Source organism: Grammomys surdaster, unplaced genomic scaffold (assembly GCF_004785775.1).
Source record: "Grammomys surdaster isolate TR1022 unplaced genomic scaffold, NIH_TR_1.0 255, whole genome shotgun sequence".
Lineage (NCBI taxonomy): Eukaryota > Metazoa > Chordata > Mammalia > Rodentia > Muridae > Grammomys > Grammomys surdaster.
In genome coordinates, this window is record NW_021604696.1 from 10,797,032 (window position 1) to 10,817,682 (window position 20,651).

The window sequence follows — 20,651 nt, forward strand, 5'->3', positions numbered from 1 at the left end:
CAGACCCAGGGCCCTACTTCCTACTTGGCTTGCCAGGTCTGGGACAAGTTAAGGTGGCTATGGAAGCTTTCCTGTGCATTTGAAAAACAACGGGCAGTAATTTAGAGAGACTTCTAGATATCTGAGATGTCTGTATAGTATTAGTTAGCACTTCTTCGTAGCTCTAAAAGGGAAACAGGACAGAAATAGGCTCAGAATTGAGCCTCAGGTAGTAACTGCAGCACACCACAAAGAGCGTGAAGAATTGTGAATAATAAATATACAATAGAGAAATACACAAAGTTATAGGACACATGGCATAAGGAAGTGTGCACCTTGGTGTGCTTGTTGTGGGATCTGCTTAAATCCAGCGGAACTCAAACTTCAAATCCATGCAGGTAACAAAAACTTAACTGTAATCAATACACTACTGATGGATCAGAGCCACAGAAAAGACGGGAGAGCTGAACTATGATCTCGGAGAGATGTTGTATAGCATATTTAAAGCAGGAAACCATAGAGTGGGGAGCTGGGTGGGCTGTAGCATTATCAATCATATTTTAAGATAAGGGGTTGAGCAAGGTCGTTCCCATCAATCAGGATAGGAGTTGATTTCTGGACCTGGGAACATGAATTCTGTTTGACCCTGCCAGAAAGATGGAGAAGTTGTCCCTGGGATATCTGGACTCAGATAACTGTTTCCTTACAACAGAAGCTGTTCAGCTATTGGGAAGTCCCCAGCTCCCTAGGGCCTTGGATCTTGAATTTACTTTCTTCCTGTGATTAAATGGAGTCTGAAAAGGAAATGGTAGTACTCAAAATAAGTTTCTTTTGCTCGTTCCCAACGTGCTGACCAAAGAGGTAGAGTCTATAATGCCTTAGACTGGAAGATGGGTGTGACCAAAACATCCAAACACACAGATGTGGAATAAAAGGGTTTCAGTCGTCTATAGCCTAAAATGCTTCAGCAGAATTTGGAGGTTTCATCCTCAGAGCAGTGGATGGAAACAAAGTGGATGCGTGATATTTAATAGTTGATGAACTATTAACCATTGTCAGTTGCCCCTTTAATTGTGTGAGTGCATGTGCGTGCAAGTGAGTGAGTGCGTGCTTGCCTGCATGCGTGTGTGTGTGTGTGTGTGTATGTGTGGTGTGTGTGTGTGTGGTGTGTGTGTATGTGGTGTGTGTGTGTGTGGTGTGTGTGGTGTGTGTGTGTGTGTGTGGTGTGTGTGTGGTGTGTGTGTGTGTGGTGTGTGTGTGTGGTGTGTGTGTGTGTCTGTGTGTGTGTGTGAATATCAGGTAAGATGCCTTGCCTGCAGGAATCCTTGGCTGTGACTGATTGCCACAGGATCTGGTGTGTGTGTGTGTGTGTGTGTGAATATCGGGTAAGATGCCTTGCCTGCAGGAATCCTTGGCTGTGACTGATTGCCACAGGATCTAGAGCAGAAGAACATCAACACCTACTACAGCATTTCTTAATTTTTTTCATGGAACAGAATAGAATTAGTGCTTAAAGTCTTACTTGATTCCCTGCAATTGAAAAGAGCCATGCCTGCATTCCCTCAAGTTATTCAAATCATAGACAGAGCATTTTGACTGAAGAGCCCATCCAGGGTCTTTAGGCATTTATGTGGCTCCAGACCATAAATCTTTACAGCTTCCTTAGGCAACCATGGCACTTCAGTAGTATGTCTGTCCACAGCCCCATGGTAGTGTGACTGTCTACAGCCCTGTGGTAGTGTGGCTGTCCACAGACCTGTGGTATTGTGGCTGTCTACAGCCTCGTGGTAGTGTGACTGTCCACAGCCCCGTGGTAGTGTGGCTGTCCACAGACCTGTGGTAGTGTGGCTGTCTATAGCCCCGTGGTAGTGTGGCTGTCCACAGACCTGTGGTAGTGTGGCTGTCCACAGACCTGTGGTATTGTGGCTGCCTGGTGAGTGCTCCATCATCACAGCAAAGTGCCAGAATTATAAACAGAGCTGTTTTCTTAGGCTCATAGTTTGTAACCTTCTAGTGTTACGAGCAGGGATCTGGATTTAGAGTACTCTTGGTAAAGTGTCCATATTCATTTGTCCCAGGACAAAGGTTTGCATAAGAACACATACTTACAAATAGCAATGGAGAACATTTATTGAGAAAGGAAAAGTAGCCTCAGGAATACAAGTGACCTAGTGGTAGGGGAAAGACCTGTGTATGCTCAGAAGCACTGAACCTTGAGGCGTGTGCACTTATGATCATTGACACAGCATGTCCCTGGCCCTCATTGTATATTGTGGCTTTACTCATTAAAGTTCTGTTTGTTACAAGTAGCCTGAGTAGAGAAGAGCTCTCTCTCTCTCTCTCTCTCTCTCTCTCCCTCTCCCTCTCCCTCTCCCTCTCCCTCTCCCTCTCCCTCTCCCTCTCCCTCTCCCTTTCCCCCCTCTCTTTTTCTCCTTCCTTCTCCTCTTCTACCTTCGCCTCTTCCCCCTCCTGTCCCCTCCTCCTCTTCCTCCTCCTTTTTCTTCTTCTCCACTGGCTTCTTTTATATGTTCATCTTGGTATGGCTCTTTCAGGTTCCTGGTCTCCTGACACACTAGTCCAGGGTCAGTCGGCCCTGCTGCTGACAGCTTGTGCAAGGCAACGTCATCAGTGCAGAGTGTTATGGAGCAAAGGTATCACTTCATGGCTCTGAAGCAAGAGTAGGCAAGGAAAGGATGGAGGTCCCACAGTCTCATTAAGGCCCTTACAAGTATGTGCACAATGCAAACTTTAGCACTGGAGGATAGTGTGCAAAAGAGATCACTCAATTACTAAACATTGTCTGGAATTGATGCTAATTCTTAGGGGCTCAGAATGTCATTATGTTCCACCAGTCAAGGTAGAATTATTTTGGGAGTCCCCAAGTCTAGATTTCCCTAGATTCCGAAATCTTGAGGAAATCACAGACCCCATAATATAGCTATGCTGCAGCTTAGTTCTATTATGTAAAAATGATAGATTGTTCTAGTCTGCTTTCTCTTACTGTGATAAACAACCATGACCAAAAGCAACTTGGGGAGGAACTATTTCAGTTTACAATTACAGTACATCATCTAGGGCAGTGCTTCTCAACCTGTGGGTTGTGACCCCTTTGGTGAGTCACTTATCAGATATTTACATTGTGATTCATAACAGTAGCAAAATTACAGTTAAAACATAGTAATGGAAGGATTTTATGGTTGGGGTCACCACAATATGAGGAACTGTATTAAACAGTTACAGCTCTGGAGGAAGCCTGTACAGTAAGAAACACTAGTCACTCTATTATTTGGGCTGTATAATTCACTAAGGCATGATACTGTTCACAATGCTGCTTAGTTCCTTTGTTAAACCCTAGTATGAGAGACACAGAACAGTTCTCTCAGTTGCCCTGGAAAAATACATGCTTTCTTTAGCACATACAGATTCTTCAGGATTGCTTCTGGGTCTTTGTACAGAGTATACAGTCAACCGTCAGACACTCCCTTCCTGGATTGTGTGTTCTCTGTGTCTCTGCACTTGTTTCTCACACATGCTATAATAGATTACCATAGACTGGGTGATTGAAAACAGCAGCAGTTTGTTCTTTTGGAGCATCGGGAGCAAGAAAGATACAATTTGTATCGCTGGTTGAATACTGTGGACAGAGGGTGTATTGGCTGATTTTGTGTATCAACTTGACACAAACTGGAGTTATCGCAGAGAAAGGAGCGTCCCTTTGGGAAATGCCTCCATGAGATCCAGCTGTAAGGCATTTTCTCAATTAGTGATCATGGGGGAGGGCCCATTGTGAGTGGTACTATCCCTGGTCTGGTAGTCTTGGATTCTATAAGAAAGCAAGCTGAGCAAGCCAGGGGAAGCAAGCCAGTAAGTAACATCCCTCCATGGCCTCTGCATCAGCTCCTGCTTCCTGACCTGCTTGAGTTCCAGTTCTGACTTCCTTTGGTGATGAACAGCAATGTGGAAAGTGTAAGCTGAAGAAACCGTTTTCTCCCCAACTTGCTTCTTGGTCATGATGTTTTGTGCAGGAATAGAAACCCTAAGACAGAGGGCTGTGTTCCTTTGAGGAGATTCTCATAGAAAAGCTATTTCTCTATTTCCCTTTTATTTATTTATTTTTTTCTTCAGCTTCTGGCAGTTCATTCATATCTTGGCTTAAAGCTGTATCACCCTGTACTTCCATTGTCTAATCTTGTGTGTATGTATCCTATGTTCCTTCTCTCCCTTTTTAAGGTTATATTTTATTAGACTTAGGGTACATTGGATGCTCCAGAATAATCACCTGTCCCAGTTAGGGTCAGCTGTCAACTCAAAACAGCCCAGAGTCATCTGAGGCAGTCTCCATTGGGGTATTGTCCCGATAAGACTAGCAGTCTGTGGGGAATTGTCTTGATTATTTATTGATTCTTTATTGATACTGGAGCAGCCATGATACTATCCCTGAGCAGTTGGTTGTGTTCTGGGCCATGTAAGAAAGAAAGCTGATAGCAAGGCAGAGAGGGAGCCATCAAACAGCATTTTGCTATCATTCCTGCCTCTAGGTTTCTTCCTTATGTTCTTGCCTTGCCTTCCCTAAGTGACGGTCTTAGTCAGGGTTTTCTAGAGTCACTGAACTCATAGAATGCCTCTATATATTAAAAGAATTTATTGTAATGACTTAGAGTCTGCAGTCCAACCTACCCAACAAGGAGCAGCTCTAGCAGGAACAGCAGGGCCTCTTCTATGTAAACACTGGGGGCAGCTCAGCTTAGTTAGGTGATGAGGTCATAGACCGAATCTGAGGTCTAATCACAGACACAAAGTGTAGGAGGAGTGAATTAGCATACCCTGACTTGCAGACCATAATGTCCCACTCATGTGCAACAGCTACATCTGCATTTTACAACCTTAAGATCTGCCTGGCACTTGGAGACCTGGCCAGCCACTGAGATTGTGGTGACATCTCAGGGGTGAGATGTCATGGACTAATGCGGCATGGATGGAGGACATAAAGGCACACACTGATCCAGCAATAATCGAGTCTGTTTCCCTTCTGCTTCTCATCCAATCACTCGTGTCATTGATTCTGTGCTTTCTGACCCTCTCCCTCCAAGGACCATCCTGAGGGGCCGAGGGCTAAGGCAACAACTGAGGAGCGTTGATGGTATCAGCCTTCTTCATTAAGTACAAACTCAGAATCGTATATAACTAAAAAGTGTATACAGGTGTGGCAGTGCGTACCTGCGGTCTCCGTATTCAGAACATATAGACAAGAGGATGATCAAGAGTTCAGATTATAAAAGACACGAAAGTACCAGGGGAGATAGTTGGAATGAGAAACAGGCTCAGTAGATGTGGGAGGGAGACAAGGACAGTACCATGGAATGAATATGACCAAACTACACATGCACATAAAGGGAATGCCAGAATGAAACCAGTTATTGAATATAATTAGCACATGTGAAAAAGCACACTTAGGAAGAGTTCGATGTTACTGTCAGATACATAGCAAGTACAAAGACAGCCTATGCTACGTGAGTCCATGTATTAAGAAAGGAAAACAAGAAAAATAAAAAGAAGTAACTAGGGAATGCATTTGGCAGCTTTGTAGGCAAGAGATAGGCAGAGACTGTCATCAATTTTGTCCTCAGCTCCAATGAGATTCTTCCATGTTCTCCTATGATACCCAACCAACCCTTTCACCTTTATAAAATGGTGTGGTGTTAAATGTGACCAACAGATGGCGCTGTGGGCAACTACTTGAGCCAGGAGACTCATTTGATCTCTCTTGCTTCTCAAGTCTGGTAGCCAGAAAGAAGACCTATTTGTGGTCCTTAGTCTTCAGTGACTTTCACAAGGGAGCAACGAGGAGGCGTGCAATGCAAGAGCCTTCATGCTGCTGGTTGTGCCATGAAGAACCCTCTTGTCTCTGACCCTGTGGTTTTGTTTTCTGCTTGCAATTGCGATAGGCTGGTTTTAATTGTTTTTGTTTTATTTTTTTTGAGGCAGGCTCACCTGTAGGCCAGGCTGACCACAAACTCATCATCCTCTTGTCTTTATTTCTCAGCTGTTGGAAAGGCAGGCACTATCAGACCAGAATTTCTAACTTGTTTTTTTTTTTTAGTTATTATATGATCAAATTAAAGAGACAAAACAGATACCTGTACATTGAACCCTTAGAAGTATTAGAAAAAAATAATTTAAAAGATAAGAAAAACAGTTGATAAAGATAAGGAGAACTATCATGACAGAAGAGTGAATATTATAACAGCCATTCTTCATTTTTTAAAGATTTATTTTTAATTATCTGTGTGTCTATGTGCACATGAGAGTAAGTGCCTGTGGATGCCATAAAAGGTGTCAGATTGCCTGGAGCTGGAGTTACAGGCAGTTGAGGGCCTCTTGACATGGGTACTGGAAACAAAACCAAGCCATTTCAAGCCTTTAATGTCCAAGCAATACCTCCAGCACCTACAGTAGCCATTCTTGTTCTACTGATGCTTAAATTTTTTTTTATCTAAATTTCAGAGGCTATGATGTGGTACTGGTGGGGCTGCAGGATGGCAAATCCAGGTTTGGAAAGAAGTTTGAAATCTCTTAGAAGGTTAAGGTTAGACACAACTACCACATGACTAGCTACCATACCTCGATATGTTTGCTCCAGAGACACAAGGGCTCACACATAAACAAGGCTTTGTATACTCAGATATCCATTCAAGCTTTGTCTGTAGTAGGCCTGTGCTGGAAACAACCCAAATACCCATAAACAAGTGAAGGGCTGAACAAAGTTGGTGGACTCATAAAACCGACCACTATTAACAATACAAATCATGAACTCTGAATCTCTTGACAGCATGGATGTGCCAACATAGTTAGACTGAGTAAAGAAGCCAGATCAAGAAAAAAAAAAAAAAACCACATATTCTGTGCTTCCATTCATAAAAAAAAAGGATATACTAGTACTAGTCGGGTTCTCTAGAGTCATAGAATTAAAGATAGTCTCTATATAGTAAGGGAATTTATTGTGATGACTTACAGCCTGTAGTCCAGCTCCCCGACAATGGACAGCTGTGAATGGGAAGTCGAAGGATCTAGTAGCTGCTGAGTCCCACAAGGCTAGTAGATTCCAACAGATGTTCTGGCAAGTGAATGCAAGCAGGCTAAGAAGAGCGAATCTTCCTTCTTCCAATGTCCAGAGTAGGTCTCCAGCAAAAGGTATGGCCCAGATTAAAGGTGTGTGTACCGCCACACCTGGACTTGTTTTGTCCCAGGCTGACCTTGAACTCAGAGATCTCCTTGCCTTAGTCTCCTGGGATTCATAGCCACTATGCCTCAAGATCTCCATGTCAAGATCCAGGTCAGAAACTTGTATCTCCCAGCCTCAAGATCAGGATCACAGGTGAGCCTTCCAATTCTGGATTGCAGTTTATTCCAGATATCGTCAAGGTGACAATCAGGAATAGCCATTACAGAGGACTTCTAGACTAATACACAAGGAGCTTAGAAGTTCCGCTTCCATTCCCCCAACAAAAGAAGGAAACAGACATGGTGCAGATATGCAGCCTCACATTGCTGTGTCAGGGAAGTGTGTCACAGGGCAAGCCACCACCTGGAAATCCTGAGGAGGACTGGGAGGCTTTCAGCCAAGCTTTGTAGGAGCAGAAGATTCTGCAAGGACTACATTGCATGGGGACTTCTTTGGGGGGTGATGAAAAACTGAAGATTGAGTGACCCAGTCAATGACCTGGGGCTGGTGAGGCCCTGGATCTTAGGAGATCCTACTACACCTCTTTACTAGGCCCGAATAATTCCTAAGTGGGTCCTAAATATTTATCCCTACACTCACAGGTAAGTATAGCTCCCAACCTTCACCAAAGAAGCTTCTTTTGCAACAGAGACCACTGGAGAAATCCATAACTGCTTAAAACACAGATACCAGCTGATCATGGGATTGCCCAGACCCGACAGTACATCTGTAGCACAGCTCCTCCTGAGAGGTCACTGAGGACAAGTGGTTGGAAAGATAAAAGTTGGAAGATCAGTGTTACAAGATCTTTGAGCACACCATGAACCCCAAGACTGTGTTGTTTACCAGGGGAAAAAAATCCATTTCTTCTTGTGGTGCGGGTCAGTTCTAGCACACACATTGAATCCACGAGTTTTCTGAATATTGTAAACAGGATTAAATAAAACCAACCATAGGTCAAGAGGTGATTAAGCAACCAGTTGACAGGGAGTGAACTTAGGGAAAAAAACATAGAGAGTAAGAAAGAGATCAGGAGGATGGACAGAGAGACACACAGGAAGTAGAACAGCTTGTAGGGGGTGGGCATTCAGTGTGAACTGTTGAGATGGCATAGGGAAGGAGAATATGCTTTCTCCTTCTGGAATATCAGCTAGGGAGGAAGGTCAGCGGGCTGATTTCTCTGCCTCCCTAAGCTAGCAGTCTTTCACCCCAGAATTTGGTTCCAGAGTCTTTATTGGTAAAATCGAATGTTTGAGATTTTGTTTTAAAAAACCAACAGGCTAGGAAATCTGCTGTGAGACTGTGTGCCCTAGAAATGACAAAAAAAAAAAAATTAAAAAAACAAAAACAAACCACTACATGATACCTCAACAATATGGCTGCTTGGGCGAGGACAATAATAGACATCTGAGGATAGAAGACGGAGACATCAGCCTTGAACAATGGATGACAGGCAGCTAAGGGATGCTGAGAGCAGGAGCAGTCTTCCCCAGGATAGAAGCTGTGAAATGATGTGATGTGCTCATCACAGAAATCATGTACATGAAGCAAGCAACACTGAATAAAACGTGTATCTATCCAGGAATCTGAGAGGGATCCTGGTAAGGAGACATAGGAAACATTGCAGGCAAATGAAGGGAATCGAGGGAAATGACATAATATTTTGAAACAAAAGAAAGAAAGAGAAAAAGGAGGAAAAAAAAGCAAAAGAAGTAAAAGCACCCTTTGGGCTAGAGCTATCTTAGGTAGCCTTAACTTTGTATGGGTTTTACTCCTAAGCTCCACACAGTCCTTATGGTGATGAGCTGAGAAAATCCTCACATTTCCTGCAGAATGAGGAGAAAAATGATTGTTAAAAACACAGCTGGAGGCTGGAGAAATGGTGAAGACTGTTTGGGACTTTTGCAGAGGACCCGGGTTTGCATCTCAGACCTACATCAGGCTACTCAGAACCACCTGTAACTCCAGCTCCTAAGAGTTCATCATCCTTTTCTGTTCTATGGGGGCACCTGCACATACATGCTACAGACATATGCAGAAACAGAAGCAGACAGACAAGCAAGCAGACACACACACACACACACACAAATACAATCTTTTAAAAATTAAAACACATCTTGGGGTAAATTAACCATTTTATACATGTCTAGAATACTCTCCATAACAAAGGTTACTCTCTCATGGAGAGCCTGGGAAGAGGAAAATCCCACAGTTTGAGCTCCCTCTAATCTTTCTGTTTCGAATTACTGGAAGAAACCATGTTAAGAAAAGATTTTAAGATGAGGCTGGGAAGATAGCCCAGCAGCTAAAGGGCAGCTCATCAGGAGTGAGGATCTGAGTCTTACTCACTCAAGAACAAGCTTGGTGGCAAGCACTTGCAATCAGTGCTCAGGAGACAAAGACAGGTAGATGCCTGGGTAAGCTGGGTGGCCAACCCAGACTACTTAGTTCTGGCTGAGTTAATACTAGACTGTGTCTGAAAAGATAAGATATACAAAATCCAAGGGATGGCATCTCTGGTACTTACATACACATATGGGCACAGGAGAGTGCCTACACATGCCTGCGCGCGTGCACACACACACACACACGCACACGCACACGCACAGAGAGAGAGAGGGGGGGGGGGGGAAATACACACTACTCCTAAGCACGCAACCTAGGGACTTTCATACCCTGAAAATTAATCGTGAGATGACAGACTATTTTCCTTTCTGAACATCTTATGAAAATATCAGCAGGACTCCAGTGTATTAACAATGAATAAGTGAGAGAGATGTAAAGCAAGACTTTTATTACAAAGAGGTTTCTAAGGGAAACATAAGGCTCTAGCGGGGAAACCAAATGAAGAGAACAATAAGAGATCAAAGTCTCTGGCATCTCCAAAGACAATAGTAAGCATAGCCTGGCTCTTACCTAGGTCACTGTGAAACCTTATAAAACAAACCTCCTGAGGTTCTTACCTACTTCCTTCATCTTGTCCTCTATGGGATCCACAATGCATGGTGGCAGATAAGAGGAACCACAGAAGAGAAGCATCAAGCATGTGAACTAGACTGAGAAATGACAATGGTTGTGGAATTGACAGGGGACATCAGATAATCGTGCTTAGTACAGTCTAAGGGAGAGTAGACAATGTGTGGGAATTGGTGAGATGATGGAATTATGTGGAAACACCGTGAGAGCATGAACCAGAAAGAACTGGTAGGTCTGACTCCACCAGTGAAAGAACTGTAGGACTGTGAGAAAAGTAAATTGAAAATCCCCAGACTGAGAAGGGAAGAGGATTTTCTAGAAAAAAAAAATGGAATTCTCATGAGTCAGGAGAGTTTGAAGAGCTGTGAGAAGTGCATATTAGAATACATAATCCCGAGGCATGGTCACCACAATGTCTACCACCTTAACCACCACCACCAGCAACACCAGCACCACCTCCACCACCATCACTACCACCATCACCACCACCACCACCACTACCACCACCACCACTACCACCACCACCACTACCACCACCACCACCACCACCAGCAACATCAGCAACACCACCATCCCCATGACCACCATCACCACCACCACCACTACCATCACCACCACCACCATCACCAACACCACCACCATCACCACCACCAAACAGAAAAACGTTGCAATAAGCCAGAGGCCCAAAACCCGTTTCCTGCAGGTGCAGACCTGTGGTCCTAGCTCTTAGGAAACTGGGAGAAAATTGTAAGTTCCAGGTCAGCCTGGGTTACGCGGTAAAAGCTGTCTCCAAACCAAAACCAGAAAGAAAATCCTAACACTCAGCCATGTGCATAATTTTACTGTCACACAGAAGATGTGAAAGGTAGGCTAGGGGCCTCCTGTGTGCACCTCCTGTGGTTGTAAGTGACGTCACTGATGTTCATGGTTTTGTTGTTTGTTTTGTTTTTCTGACACTTCTGTGTCTTAAGGACATCATGCCATTGGGTGTTCCTTGTAGCAAAGATGTTTTCATTCTGAAATAAGCCATATTGTTCCGTCTACCTCATTCTCCTTGAGTAAGATCACACCCTCCCAGATGTCAGAGTCAAACCTTATGATGTGGTAACTAGTGGGTCTTTGTGTCCCTTACAGGGGTCACACCCAGTGCTGGGGAGGGGCCCTGGCTCCGAAGCTTGTGCTGGGGCCGCCTCCTTGTCAAACATTTGCAGTGTGCCCCCTTTCTCCCTGATCTGTCCACCAACCCATGTGACCCCTGTACCTGTACCGGTCCCTAAATCTGGGACCATACATTGGCCAAGGGAGGAAACCACTGCTGAGTGACTTGGCTTCAGGTGCTACCATGAGTAGCGTCTCTCTTTTCTCAGAGTCCTCAGAGGTGATACCTCTATTGGAATCAGGGATCTGGGTGAAGAACTCTTTCCAAAGATAATACACGTATCCACACAAATAACTCTCCTTATGAAACAGAACACACAACTTTGTAGTGTTTCCGTTGGGACTGAAGATACTCTGAATAGATTCTCGTGTCTCCCCTTTACTCCCTTTGGCTGCCACAGTGTTGAAACCCTGGTCCTCAAGAATTGGTTTTTCCATTTCCTGGCTTATTGTGCATAGAGAAGCAATGAGCCTAGACAGGATCTCTACACAATACAGAATCCGTTGGGAATTTGCCCAGGCATGACACAGCCAGGTCATACAGTAGACCAGTTTCTAGATTTTGAGGAGACCTCACACTGATTTTCGCAAGGTTGCACCAGTTTGTATTCTCCATAACTTTGAGTAAGTTTCCCCCTTCCACCACCCCATGCCTGCCAGCATGTGTTAATCATGTGTTGTTTCACTTACCAAGTCTGACTGGGATAGAATGAAATCTCAAAGCATTTTTAGCTTGCATTTCACTGATGGCCTAAAGGTATTGAACACTTAAAAAAAAAATGTGTCTCAGACATTTGTATCTCAGCTTTTGAGAATTTTCTGTTTAATTCCTTGCTTTGTTTTGTTTTTGTTTTTTTAAATTGGGGAGTTTTTCTTCTTGACATTTAGCTATTTGAGTTTGTTGAATAGCTCACATGCTAGTGTTTGGTCAGATGTGAAGATATTCCCAGTCTGTAGGCTGCCTTTTCCTGGCATGGTGGTGTCCTTTGCTGTAGAGAAGCCTTTTAGTTTCATGTGGTCACATTTATTAATTGTTGATCTTAATTCCTGTGCTACCAGGCTCCTGATCAGAATGCTGTCTCCCATGCCAAAAATTCAAGTATATTCCCTTGTTTCTCCTCTATCGGACTCAGGGATCCAGGTCTTATGTTGAAGTCCTTGAGAGTTCTGTACTGTGAATGATAAAGAATTTTAGTTCATTTTTGATACTAGTTTGACTAGTATCATTTGTTAAGGGTGTTATCTTTTCTCCTGCTTGTCAAAATTCAGGTGGTCTGTAGGCATGTGGGTTTATTTGTGGACTCTGAAAATCCACTCCAGTGATCATTGTGTTTGTTTTCTGCCTTGCTGGTTTTATTACCATAGCTTCATAGAATGATTTGAAACAACCTAGATATCACCTGATGAATTGACAATGAAAACGAAATACAGTTACACAATTAACTATATCACTCAGCTCTTAAGGAAAACACTATGAAATCTGCAGATAAACGAATGGTTCTGGAAAGAGTCATCTTGGGCGAAGCAGCCCAGTCACAGAAAGACGACTGTCACATTTTTTTTTCCCTCCCGTACATGGATGCTAGCTTTGAAACTTCAGATACTTATGTTTCCTTTGGAATATCCATTAAGATCAGGAAATTAGTGAAGGGCCATGGGGAGCCAGCACTTCCTGGATGGAGATAGAGCAGAGAGCAGTAAATGAAGCAGGAGGCATTAAATTGGGGAAGAGATGGGCGAGCAGGGTATGGAGATAGACTATGGCAAGGAATAACTAAGACCTTTTTTTAAAAGTCCTATGGGAACCTACTGATATACAGGCTTCCTAAAATATTCATACATATAAAATGATTTTTAAATGAAATTACCCTGTAAAAAGGCAACAATTTTTCTACCACACACAGAACAAGCTAACTAATAAACCCTGGCAAGAATGGCTCTCCTCTATTGAAGTTATTAGCCAATGTGGCTCCATAGACCCTCCAGTATTTGAAAAAAATTGCCAGTGTTTTTAGTTAGCCTCTATAATTGTATAATATGATTGTCTTAGTTAGAGTTTTAATGCTGTGAACAGACACCATGACCAAGGTGTCTTTTAATTAACTCTTTTAATTGGTGGCTGGCTTACACATTCAGAGATTCAGTCCAATATCATCAAGGCAGGAACACGGCAGCATCCAGGCAGGCATGGTACAGGAGGAGCTGAGAGTTCTACATCTTCATCTGAAGGCTGCTAGTAGAATACTGGCTTCCAGGCAGCTAGGATTAGGGTCTTAATGCCCACACCTACAGTGACACCCCTACTCCAACAAGGCCACATCTACTCCAACAGGACCACGCCTTCTAATCATGTTGAGCTTATACAAACCATCATAATGGTAAAATTCTCTTACTGAAGATAATAATGTGTGTGTGTGTGTGTTATTTATATGATGTATATTTGCATGTATGTATGTATATATGTATATGCACATATATATATGTATATATGTATATATGTATGTGTATATATCCTCTAAGAATTTTCATGCAACATATTTTATTATATTTACTGCCCCCTCTACCCTTCCCATTTCCTCTTTCTCCACCCTCCCTACTGAATGAACCAACCTAGAGTTTTCTTTCTTTCATTCTTTTTTTTTTTTGCCAGTTAAATCTAGTTCATGTTACCCAACAACTCTTGGGAGTAGAGCCTACCTGAGAGTGTGATTTACCAACAAGAAGTCGCATCACTAAAGCCAGCTGACTCCCCTTTCCCATCATCTATCAAATGCAGACAAGGCCTCAGCTGATGGGGGATGTTGAGCCCACCTCCCGACTCTACCCTAGAATTTTGCCTTGCTTGATCTTTGCACAAGTCTTGAGCATGCTTCACAATCACAGTGAGTTCATATTTAAAACCATCCAAAAATCCAGGATTTTCTCAGGGAATCACACCTTGAGAAGACGAGAGGGCTGAAACCTGGCACCAGCCAGAAAAGAACTTCTCTCCTAGAAAGGGACTTCTTGTCACTCTGACACATTGCAAGACTTGCAGGAGAGACTGGATCTAAGATAAGATGAGAGGCTGGACACACTTTGACCAGGATACTTAATCATGCATATTTCTTGCCTTCTGTCTAAGCTTAAACCTCCTGTCAGGGCTGGGAAGGTGGACTTAGGAATGTATTTGTTGCTCTTCCCAGCATGGCTACTTTGAATAGACCTCTCTTTTTCCCCTCTGACAATTAGTTGCCTGATAGGCCTGTTGAAGATGGGTTGTAGGGTCTAGCTCCTCAGGGCTGCCAGGGCCCAAGCTCGTATCCTAAATAATCATTCTTTCCAGCACTAGTTGGGCAGCCAACCGTTTTTAAAAAGTGAAATTTATTTTTGTAGTGTGATTTCCTCTGTGTGAGTTACTGGAATAACCCTAAGTTAAGTGGAGAATAGTGCGAATTACTGAAGTGAAGGCATCTAGAAACCTTGCTGGAGTTAATATTCAAATGTCAAAATCTCAACAGATCACAGCAAGCAATAGAATGCAATTTTGCTAATGACCAGCAGATGGCAGTGTTCAAATCAATTCTAGTCAGTTCAGGGAGCCAAAACCAAAGCCACGAGTTGCACTGTAGAGTTTGTTACTATTTTACCGTGTAAAATAATGGAATGTCTACAGAGAGTACTTCAAAATCCGTATGGTGTGTCCGTGGTAGTACGCAGAAACCAATGTCAGCTTTTGAGTACCTAGTCCCATTAATAAAAGTAGTCTAAAATTTACTCAGAAATAAGCCCAAGGAAGCCAGGCAGTGGTGTGGTGACACACACCTTTAATCCCAGCATTTGGGAGGCAGAGGCAGGTGGATTTCTGAGTTCCAGGCCAGCCTGGTCTACAGAGTGAGTTCCTGACAGCCAGGGCTACACAGAGAAACTTTGTCTGAAAAGCAAAAAAAAAAAAAAAAAAAAAAACCCCAAGGAAAATTTTATTAAAATGTCAGAGGAAGATAATAAAATACATAAGGTGAAGTTGCCAGCATCTTCTGGAGGAGAGGTGCACAAAAGAGATTTGAGATAGGCCTGAGGTCAGGGGAGCTGGGCGAAGGCCCAAAGCAGGCCAGACATTTAGGTTGGTGTCTGAAAAAGAAATTGCAAAGAGGAAAAGGAGAAACATGCTCATACTGAGTTCAGAGGACACCTGGCTCTGGGTGACGGATTACGCAGTGTACCCATGGTTAGTAATAGAGACAGTTTATTAAAAAATAAGTGAACAGTGAAGAATGGAAGTAAGTCAGTGCGTTCAGGCAAGAGCCCTGAAAAGCCATGAGGCATACAGCCATAACAGGACCTTGATGCAGTACCTGCCTCTTCCGTTTGTATTTTGCTGACCTTTTTCATGCACACTCTTTTCTTTAAATGAAACCCTGGTGACAAAGGGCATCATGTCTTCCTTTGCAAGCTAATGCCCATCAAATAGTAATTTCAGCTTTCAGACTCCTGTGCGTATTCTCCTACCTCAATGGGGAGCAGTGTGTTGCACAAGAACCATTAACTAAGACACTAATGTACCCATGGGCTTATCTTGCTAGGCCAGTTATTACTCTAATTTTCAGGCTTCAGAGCTGGGTAAAGGGTAGTTATAACTGCTTGCTGCTTGGATTTAAGGTTAGCTCCACATGAGGAAACCATGCTTGGTGTTGTCAATCTGGTCAAGAGCCCACAGCTAGGGAACTCACAGGCCCTAGAGTGTACGTACTACTGCTACTAAATGCATCAAACCATCCTCTTAATTCCTATCTCTGTTCCGATAGATTAGTGGAGCTCTCGGGCCTCTGATGAGAAACGTCTTTATGCAGTAGACGACAAGCCACACAGAGACCCGCGACCAGTTAAAGTGCTAAGAATAAGGAACACCAGAATGCTCGGCCCTAATGGGATGCCTGTGTCACAAACTCCTCCTTCCAAAGCGCAGGGATTGTTGAGGAAGGACTAGAAGAAAGCACATAAGAGCCAGAAGTGGTGGATGCCTGCAAGGAAGCTAGGCAGCTGTAACACAGAACTCCCGGCAGTAGTGACAGCTCGAATAAGCCTTCAGCAAGCTCATGCCAGGATAGTTCCACTCCTGTTCTTGGGAGGATCCCAGTGATCAGACAGTCCTACCTGGGTAGTGGAGCATATTAACAGGTTAGGCAACAAATACGGTGTCCGTGGTTTTGTTTACTTTACCGAGCCTCATTCCAGCTGGGTGTTTGGGAAGAAACAAACATTTGAAGCGGTGAAGATCTAAGGATGCTTAATGGAACAAGTAATTGGTTTAGAAAGAACAAGACTGAATTTGGTGTGTGTGTGTGTGTTTGTGTGTGTGTTTGTGCGCGCACGCGCGCGTCCACAGATTCCATCATCAGGATTTGTAATCAGGAGGGGTAGGAAGCTGGCAGTGCACAGAAGCCTCCTTAGGTGATTGGAGGGACTGTTGTGTTCTGAGAAACAAGGAGACAACAGCCAAACGGACATAGTCTGAATGACAAAGAGCATACAAATACATCTTTAAAGCACACTGGCATATTTAGATATGTAAACAGACAAATGAACTTCAAAGAGACAAGGGCGAAAAGAAACAGAATTTTTTCTGTTGTGTGGTCTGTATGGATAGCGGGCATGGTTTGTATTTTAGGAAAATCAGATATTAAAGGTGACAAAAAAAGGAAAGAAATCTAGAAAACAATGTATCTGAAACTTAAATCCACCTGTGGGATAGTTATGTAGAAACAAAGTGGTTCATGAGCCACCAGAAAACAGGTTTTTATGACCCTGTGGAAGGCTGAATAACATTGATTTTTGTTCTCACAGGAATTATATTGCCATGGCTATAAGTGATCTTAGACATCATTTGATTTTAGATATCAAGTGACTTTTAGATATCACTTGAAGGTATGAGTTATAAACCTGGACCAAAAAAGTTTCCCCTTCCACTGAATGTCCACAAGTAACGAAGAGGCTAATTACAAATTCTATTGTTTTCTAAAGCTCTCTTGGCTCTGGGTAGTGGCGATTTACATTTCTCTGGGTTGTCATGCTCATTTTAGCCTAAGAGGGGCCTGTTCAGATGCTCAAGCAGGAAGGCAGAACAGAGCCTAAAGTTTTCCTGCAGTTCCTTCTCCTCTCCACTTGTATGGATTACCCAACCGCAACAACGATAATCCGAGCTTGCTCCTGCCTAGTTCGTCTCCTTATAGTCAGGGGAAGGTCAGCTATTTTTTGATCCCCATGGGAGAAAGCAAGCTTCTCAATCAGTATCTTAAAATAGTCAGCCATTCTCAGCTGCTGGGTTGGAGCCCCTCCAGGGAGAGCAAAGGGACAGGGTGGAAATGAGAAGCCACCACAGCTCCAGCAAGGATCTGCTCCCCGGACCTTGTCGACTGAAGAGTGGCTTTCTTTCTTTGCTGTTATTACTGAGTAGTTGACTCTTTACACTTTGTTCTTTCTTTCGTTTGGAAGGCAACCAGTCTATTGGAAAATGAGGCTAAATGTTGCCGTTTTCTTCGGGGCTCTCTTCGGAGCGTTGGGGGTTTTGTTGTTTTTGGTAGCGTTTGGATCGGATTATTGGCTTCTGGCGACTGAAGTGGGCAGGTGTTCAGGTGAACAGAATGTGCGTTTCTTTCTTCAAAATACCGATCGATATACTTGATCACAATGAGGGCATTGTCTTTAAGACTAGCAGTGGGGTGTCTATTTTCTTCCAGGAGGGCTTCATGGGGAGCTAGTGGTCACCACTGGGGACCACAGGAATTAAGATGTAGCAGGCTTGATAATACTCTTGGGTATGACAGCAGGCCGTTTGTCTTCTGTGCAGATAGAGAACATCACTTTTCACCATGAAGGCTTTTTCTGGAGGTGCTGGTTCAACGGCGTTGTGGAGGAGAACAACTCCAACATCTGGAAGTTCTGGTACAGTAAGTGCGGCTGGCCTTGTTCCTCTTGCTTTGTCTGAGATAAAAACAAATAGGTTCAAGTGGATCGGATTCCTGATTGTGTAGTGTCAGTTCCATGGCATCAAAAGGGTCACAGACAGATTCCTTCTTTACAGGAGAAATGTCTCCAGGGATAATTTCTAATCTCACATAAAAGTAGGGGTCTGGATATTTATAATAAAACTTGAATACCTGCTGTTTTTCTACCCATATTTAAAATATACTGCCTCTAATTTAAAAAGCAGATTCTTGTCTGTGGTAGTCTCTTTTCAAGTGTCTATTATTGGTATGTTTCAAATAAGTGTTTTGAAAATTCATTTGGCTATAAACTGAATTTTCAAATACAAAAGCCCAGAAATAGAGGTATTATTTTATATTCATAGCTTAAAAGGTTTTTTCAAATCCTTTTTTATTTTTTGTAATGAAACTTAATTACCAGTGGTACCAGATGAAAGCCGCCTTAGTTGGGCTTCACCCAAGTTTGTAGGCAATATCAAGAGACGTCTTCTGTTTGATGCTTGTGTTCCTATAGGGAAATTCAAAGTTCCCTTTTTGAAGTTCAGGAACCTGAAGATTATGATGGATTCCTTGCAGTGTATTTCTTCTGCAGTGTTTATCTTTGAAAAACAGTTCACTGAAAATAGCTAGTAGTCATTTTATTATCTTCAACAATAAATGAACTAGTCACTAGCCTAATAACTAGTTGAGATTATAGTCTTATTTTCAAATTCTCCTGTCCCCCTTGATTTTTTCCCACTCTGCAACTTGCCACGAGATTGTGTAAATCTCCAGCGACCTTATGTGTTTCTTATAGATTCTGTCATCTTAACCATGGTTAGAATGCAGTCTTAGATTTTGAAACCTAAGTGTACATGGAAGAAATTTTAAGTTTCCCGTAAGAGTTATTCCTGTGCTTTCCTCCAACGCAGGAATTCTGTTTCAATTCTTAATTTTTAGCGTTCCATCACCCATGTCTTCTCCCATGATGTTGGAATGGATGTAGAGGAAACATTCTAGTCTGAACAAGTCAAGATCAAACCCAACTCCATTAGATTTCTAAAATGAATATTTGGAATATCTCCTGTGTCGGGCATCCTATTGGTAGGGAGAGGAAATAAACATTAGGTGCAGCTTTGTATCCCTGCTTTCCAGTCCTGTGGGGATGTGTGTTTCTCCCACCAAATTCTAGTTGTTTGAGAAAAACCTTCATTCCGAGTTCCCCATGTTTTCAGCAGAGATTTCCCCTTCAGGCAGGGTTCTGAGCTTGTTGATATGCCAGTAGTTTTGTTTTGCTGGGTGTCCCTGGTTCCTGGGTCCCCTTCCATTAGTCATGAGTCACTTCTGAGCCTTCAGTAATGGACACCGTTGCTTTGCTTTTCTTCCTAGCCAATCAGCCGCCATCCAAGAACTGCACACATGCTTACCTGTCCCCGTACCCCTTCATGAGGGGAGAGCACAACTCTACCTCCTATGATTCTGCAATTAGTAAGTATTCCTGACCTCCAGGTGCCTCCTGGGACCAGCTTGCTGAAAAGATTTTACAATTAAAGATAATTTAACATCTGTAATTATAATGCTTCATCTGATATTAACTCACTAAATGTAAAGCATTAATGTTTTAACACATCATTTATAAGTTTAATTAGAGTACATCTTGATCGAAAGTTGGAGCTATTGTGGCTCACTCACTATTATTTATGCAAATAATTTAAGATGTAGTTTTGAACTGGAAGATAGTGGTGTTTATCAGGAAGGGCTGCTTCCTGCTTATAGCTAAAGTACTCTAGTCTGCATCCTGCTTAATTTTTTCCTGTAATTGTTACAAATGAAATGCGATTATACTACCCTGTTCATAAAAAGTGACTTAACTCTGTACACCATAAAGGACCATCGACAGAATTGACTAGAAATCATATTTAGCACATTGCTTTTGATAACTAAATGAAGGATTAGTCCAAGCTATCAGTACCTTACAGAGAGTCAAATGTATTATTCTTTTTTTTAAAAATCCCAATTTGTGAGCCACCATGTGGTTACTGGGAATTGAACTCAGGACCTCTGGCAGAGCAGTCAACCACCTGGACCCTCTTACCCCCTCCCCTTGTAAAACATGCTATAAAAAAGCATTTCATGTTCAAAAAAAAAAAGAAATTAAAAAAAAATGAAAAAAAATCCCAATTTGTATAATGTTTTGATTAAAAATCGTATTAGCCAAAGTTCTAGAGGGCAGAACCAGCTGAATATATATCTCTTCCTGTATGCTTGGTGGATTGGTTTCGTGCATTCCTGGAGATACCCTGATCCTCAGACTCTGAACTCTTTTAGTGCTATAGACTTGTATGTAATCAAGTGCCATAGACTTGGTATGCTAT

General features: G+C 42.7%; 1 protein-coding gene across 1 annotated transcript in view; it reads left to right on the forward strand.

Annotated features, from left to right (window-relative positions):
- The first annotated feature begins 17,667 nt into the window (after window positions 1-17,667).
- The window catches only part of Tmem182 (transmembrane protein 182), a 45,263-nt gene continuing 42,279 nt past the window's right edge, over window positions 17,668-20,651 (forward strand). Inside the window, exons 1-3 of the mRNA XM_028775511.1 lie at window positions 17,668-17,957; window positions 18,162-18,261; window positions 19,666-19,764. Coding sequence (XP_028631344.1) covers window positions 17,826-17,957; window positions 18,162-18,261; window positions 19,666-19,764 — 331 coding nt within the window. The 5' untranslated portion in view covers window positions 17,668-17,825. The remainder of the gene's footprint in view (window positions 17,958-18,161; window positions 18,262-19,665; window positions 19,765-20,651) is intronic.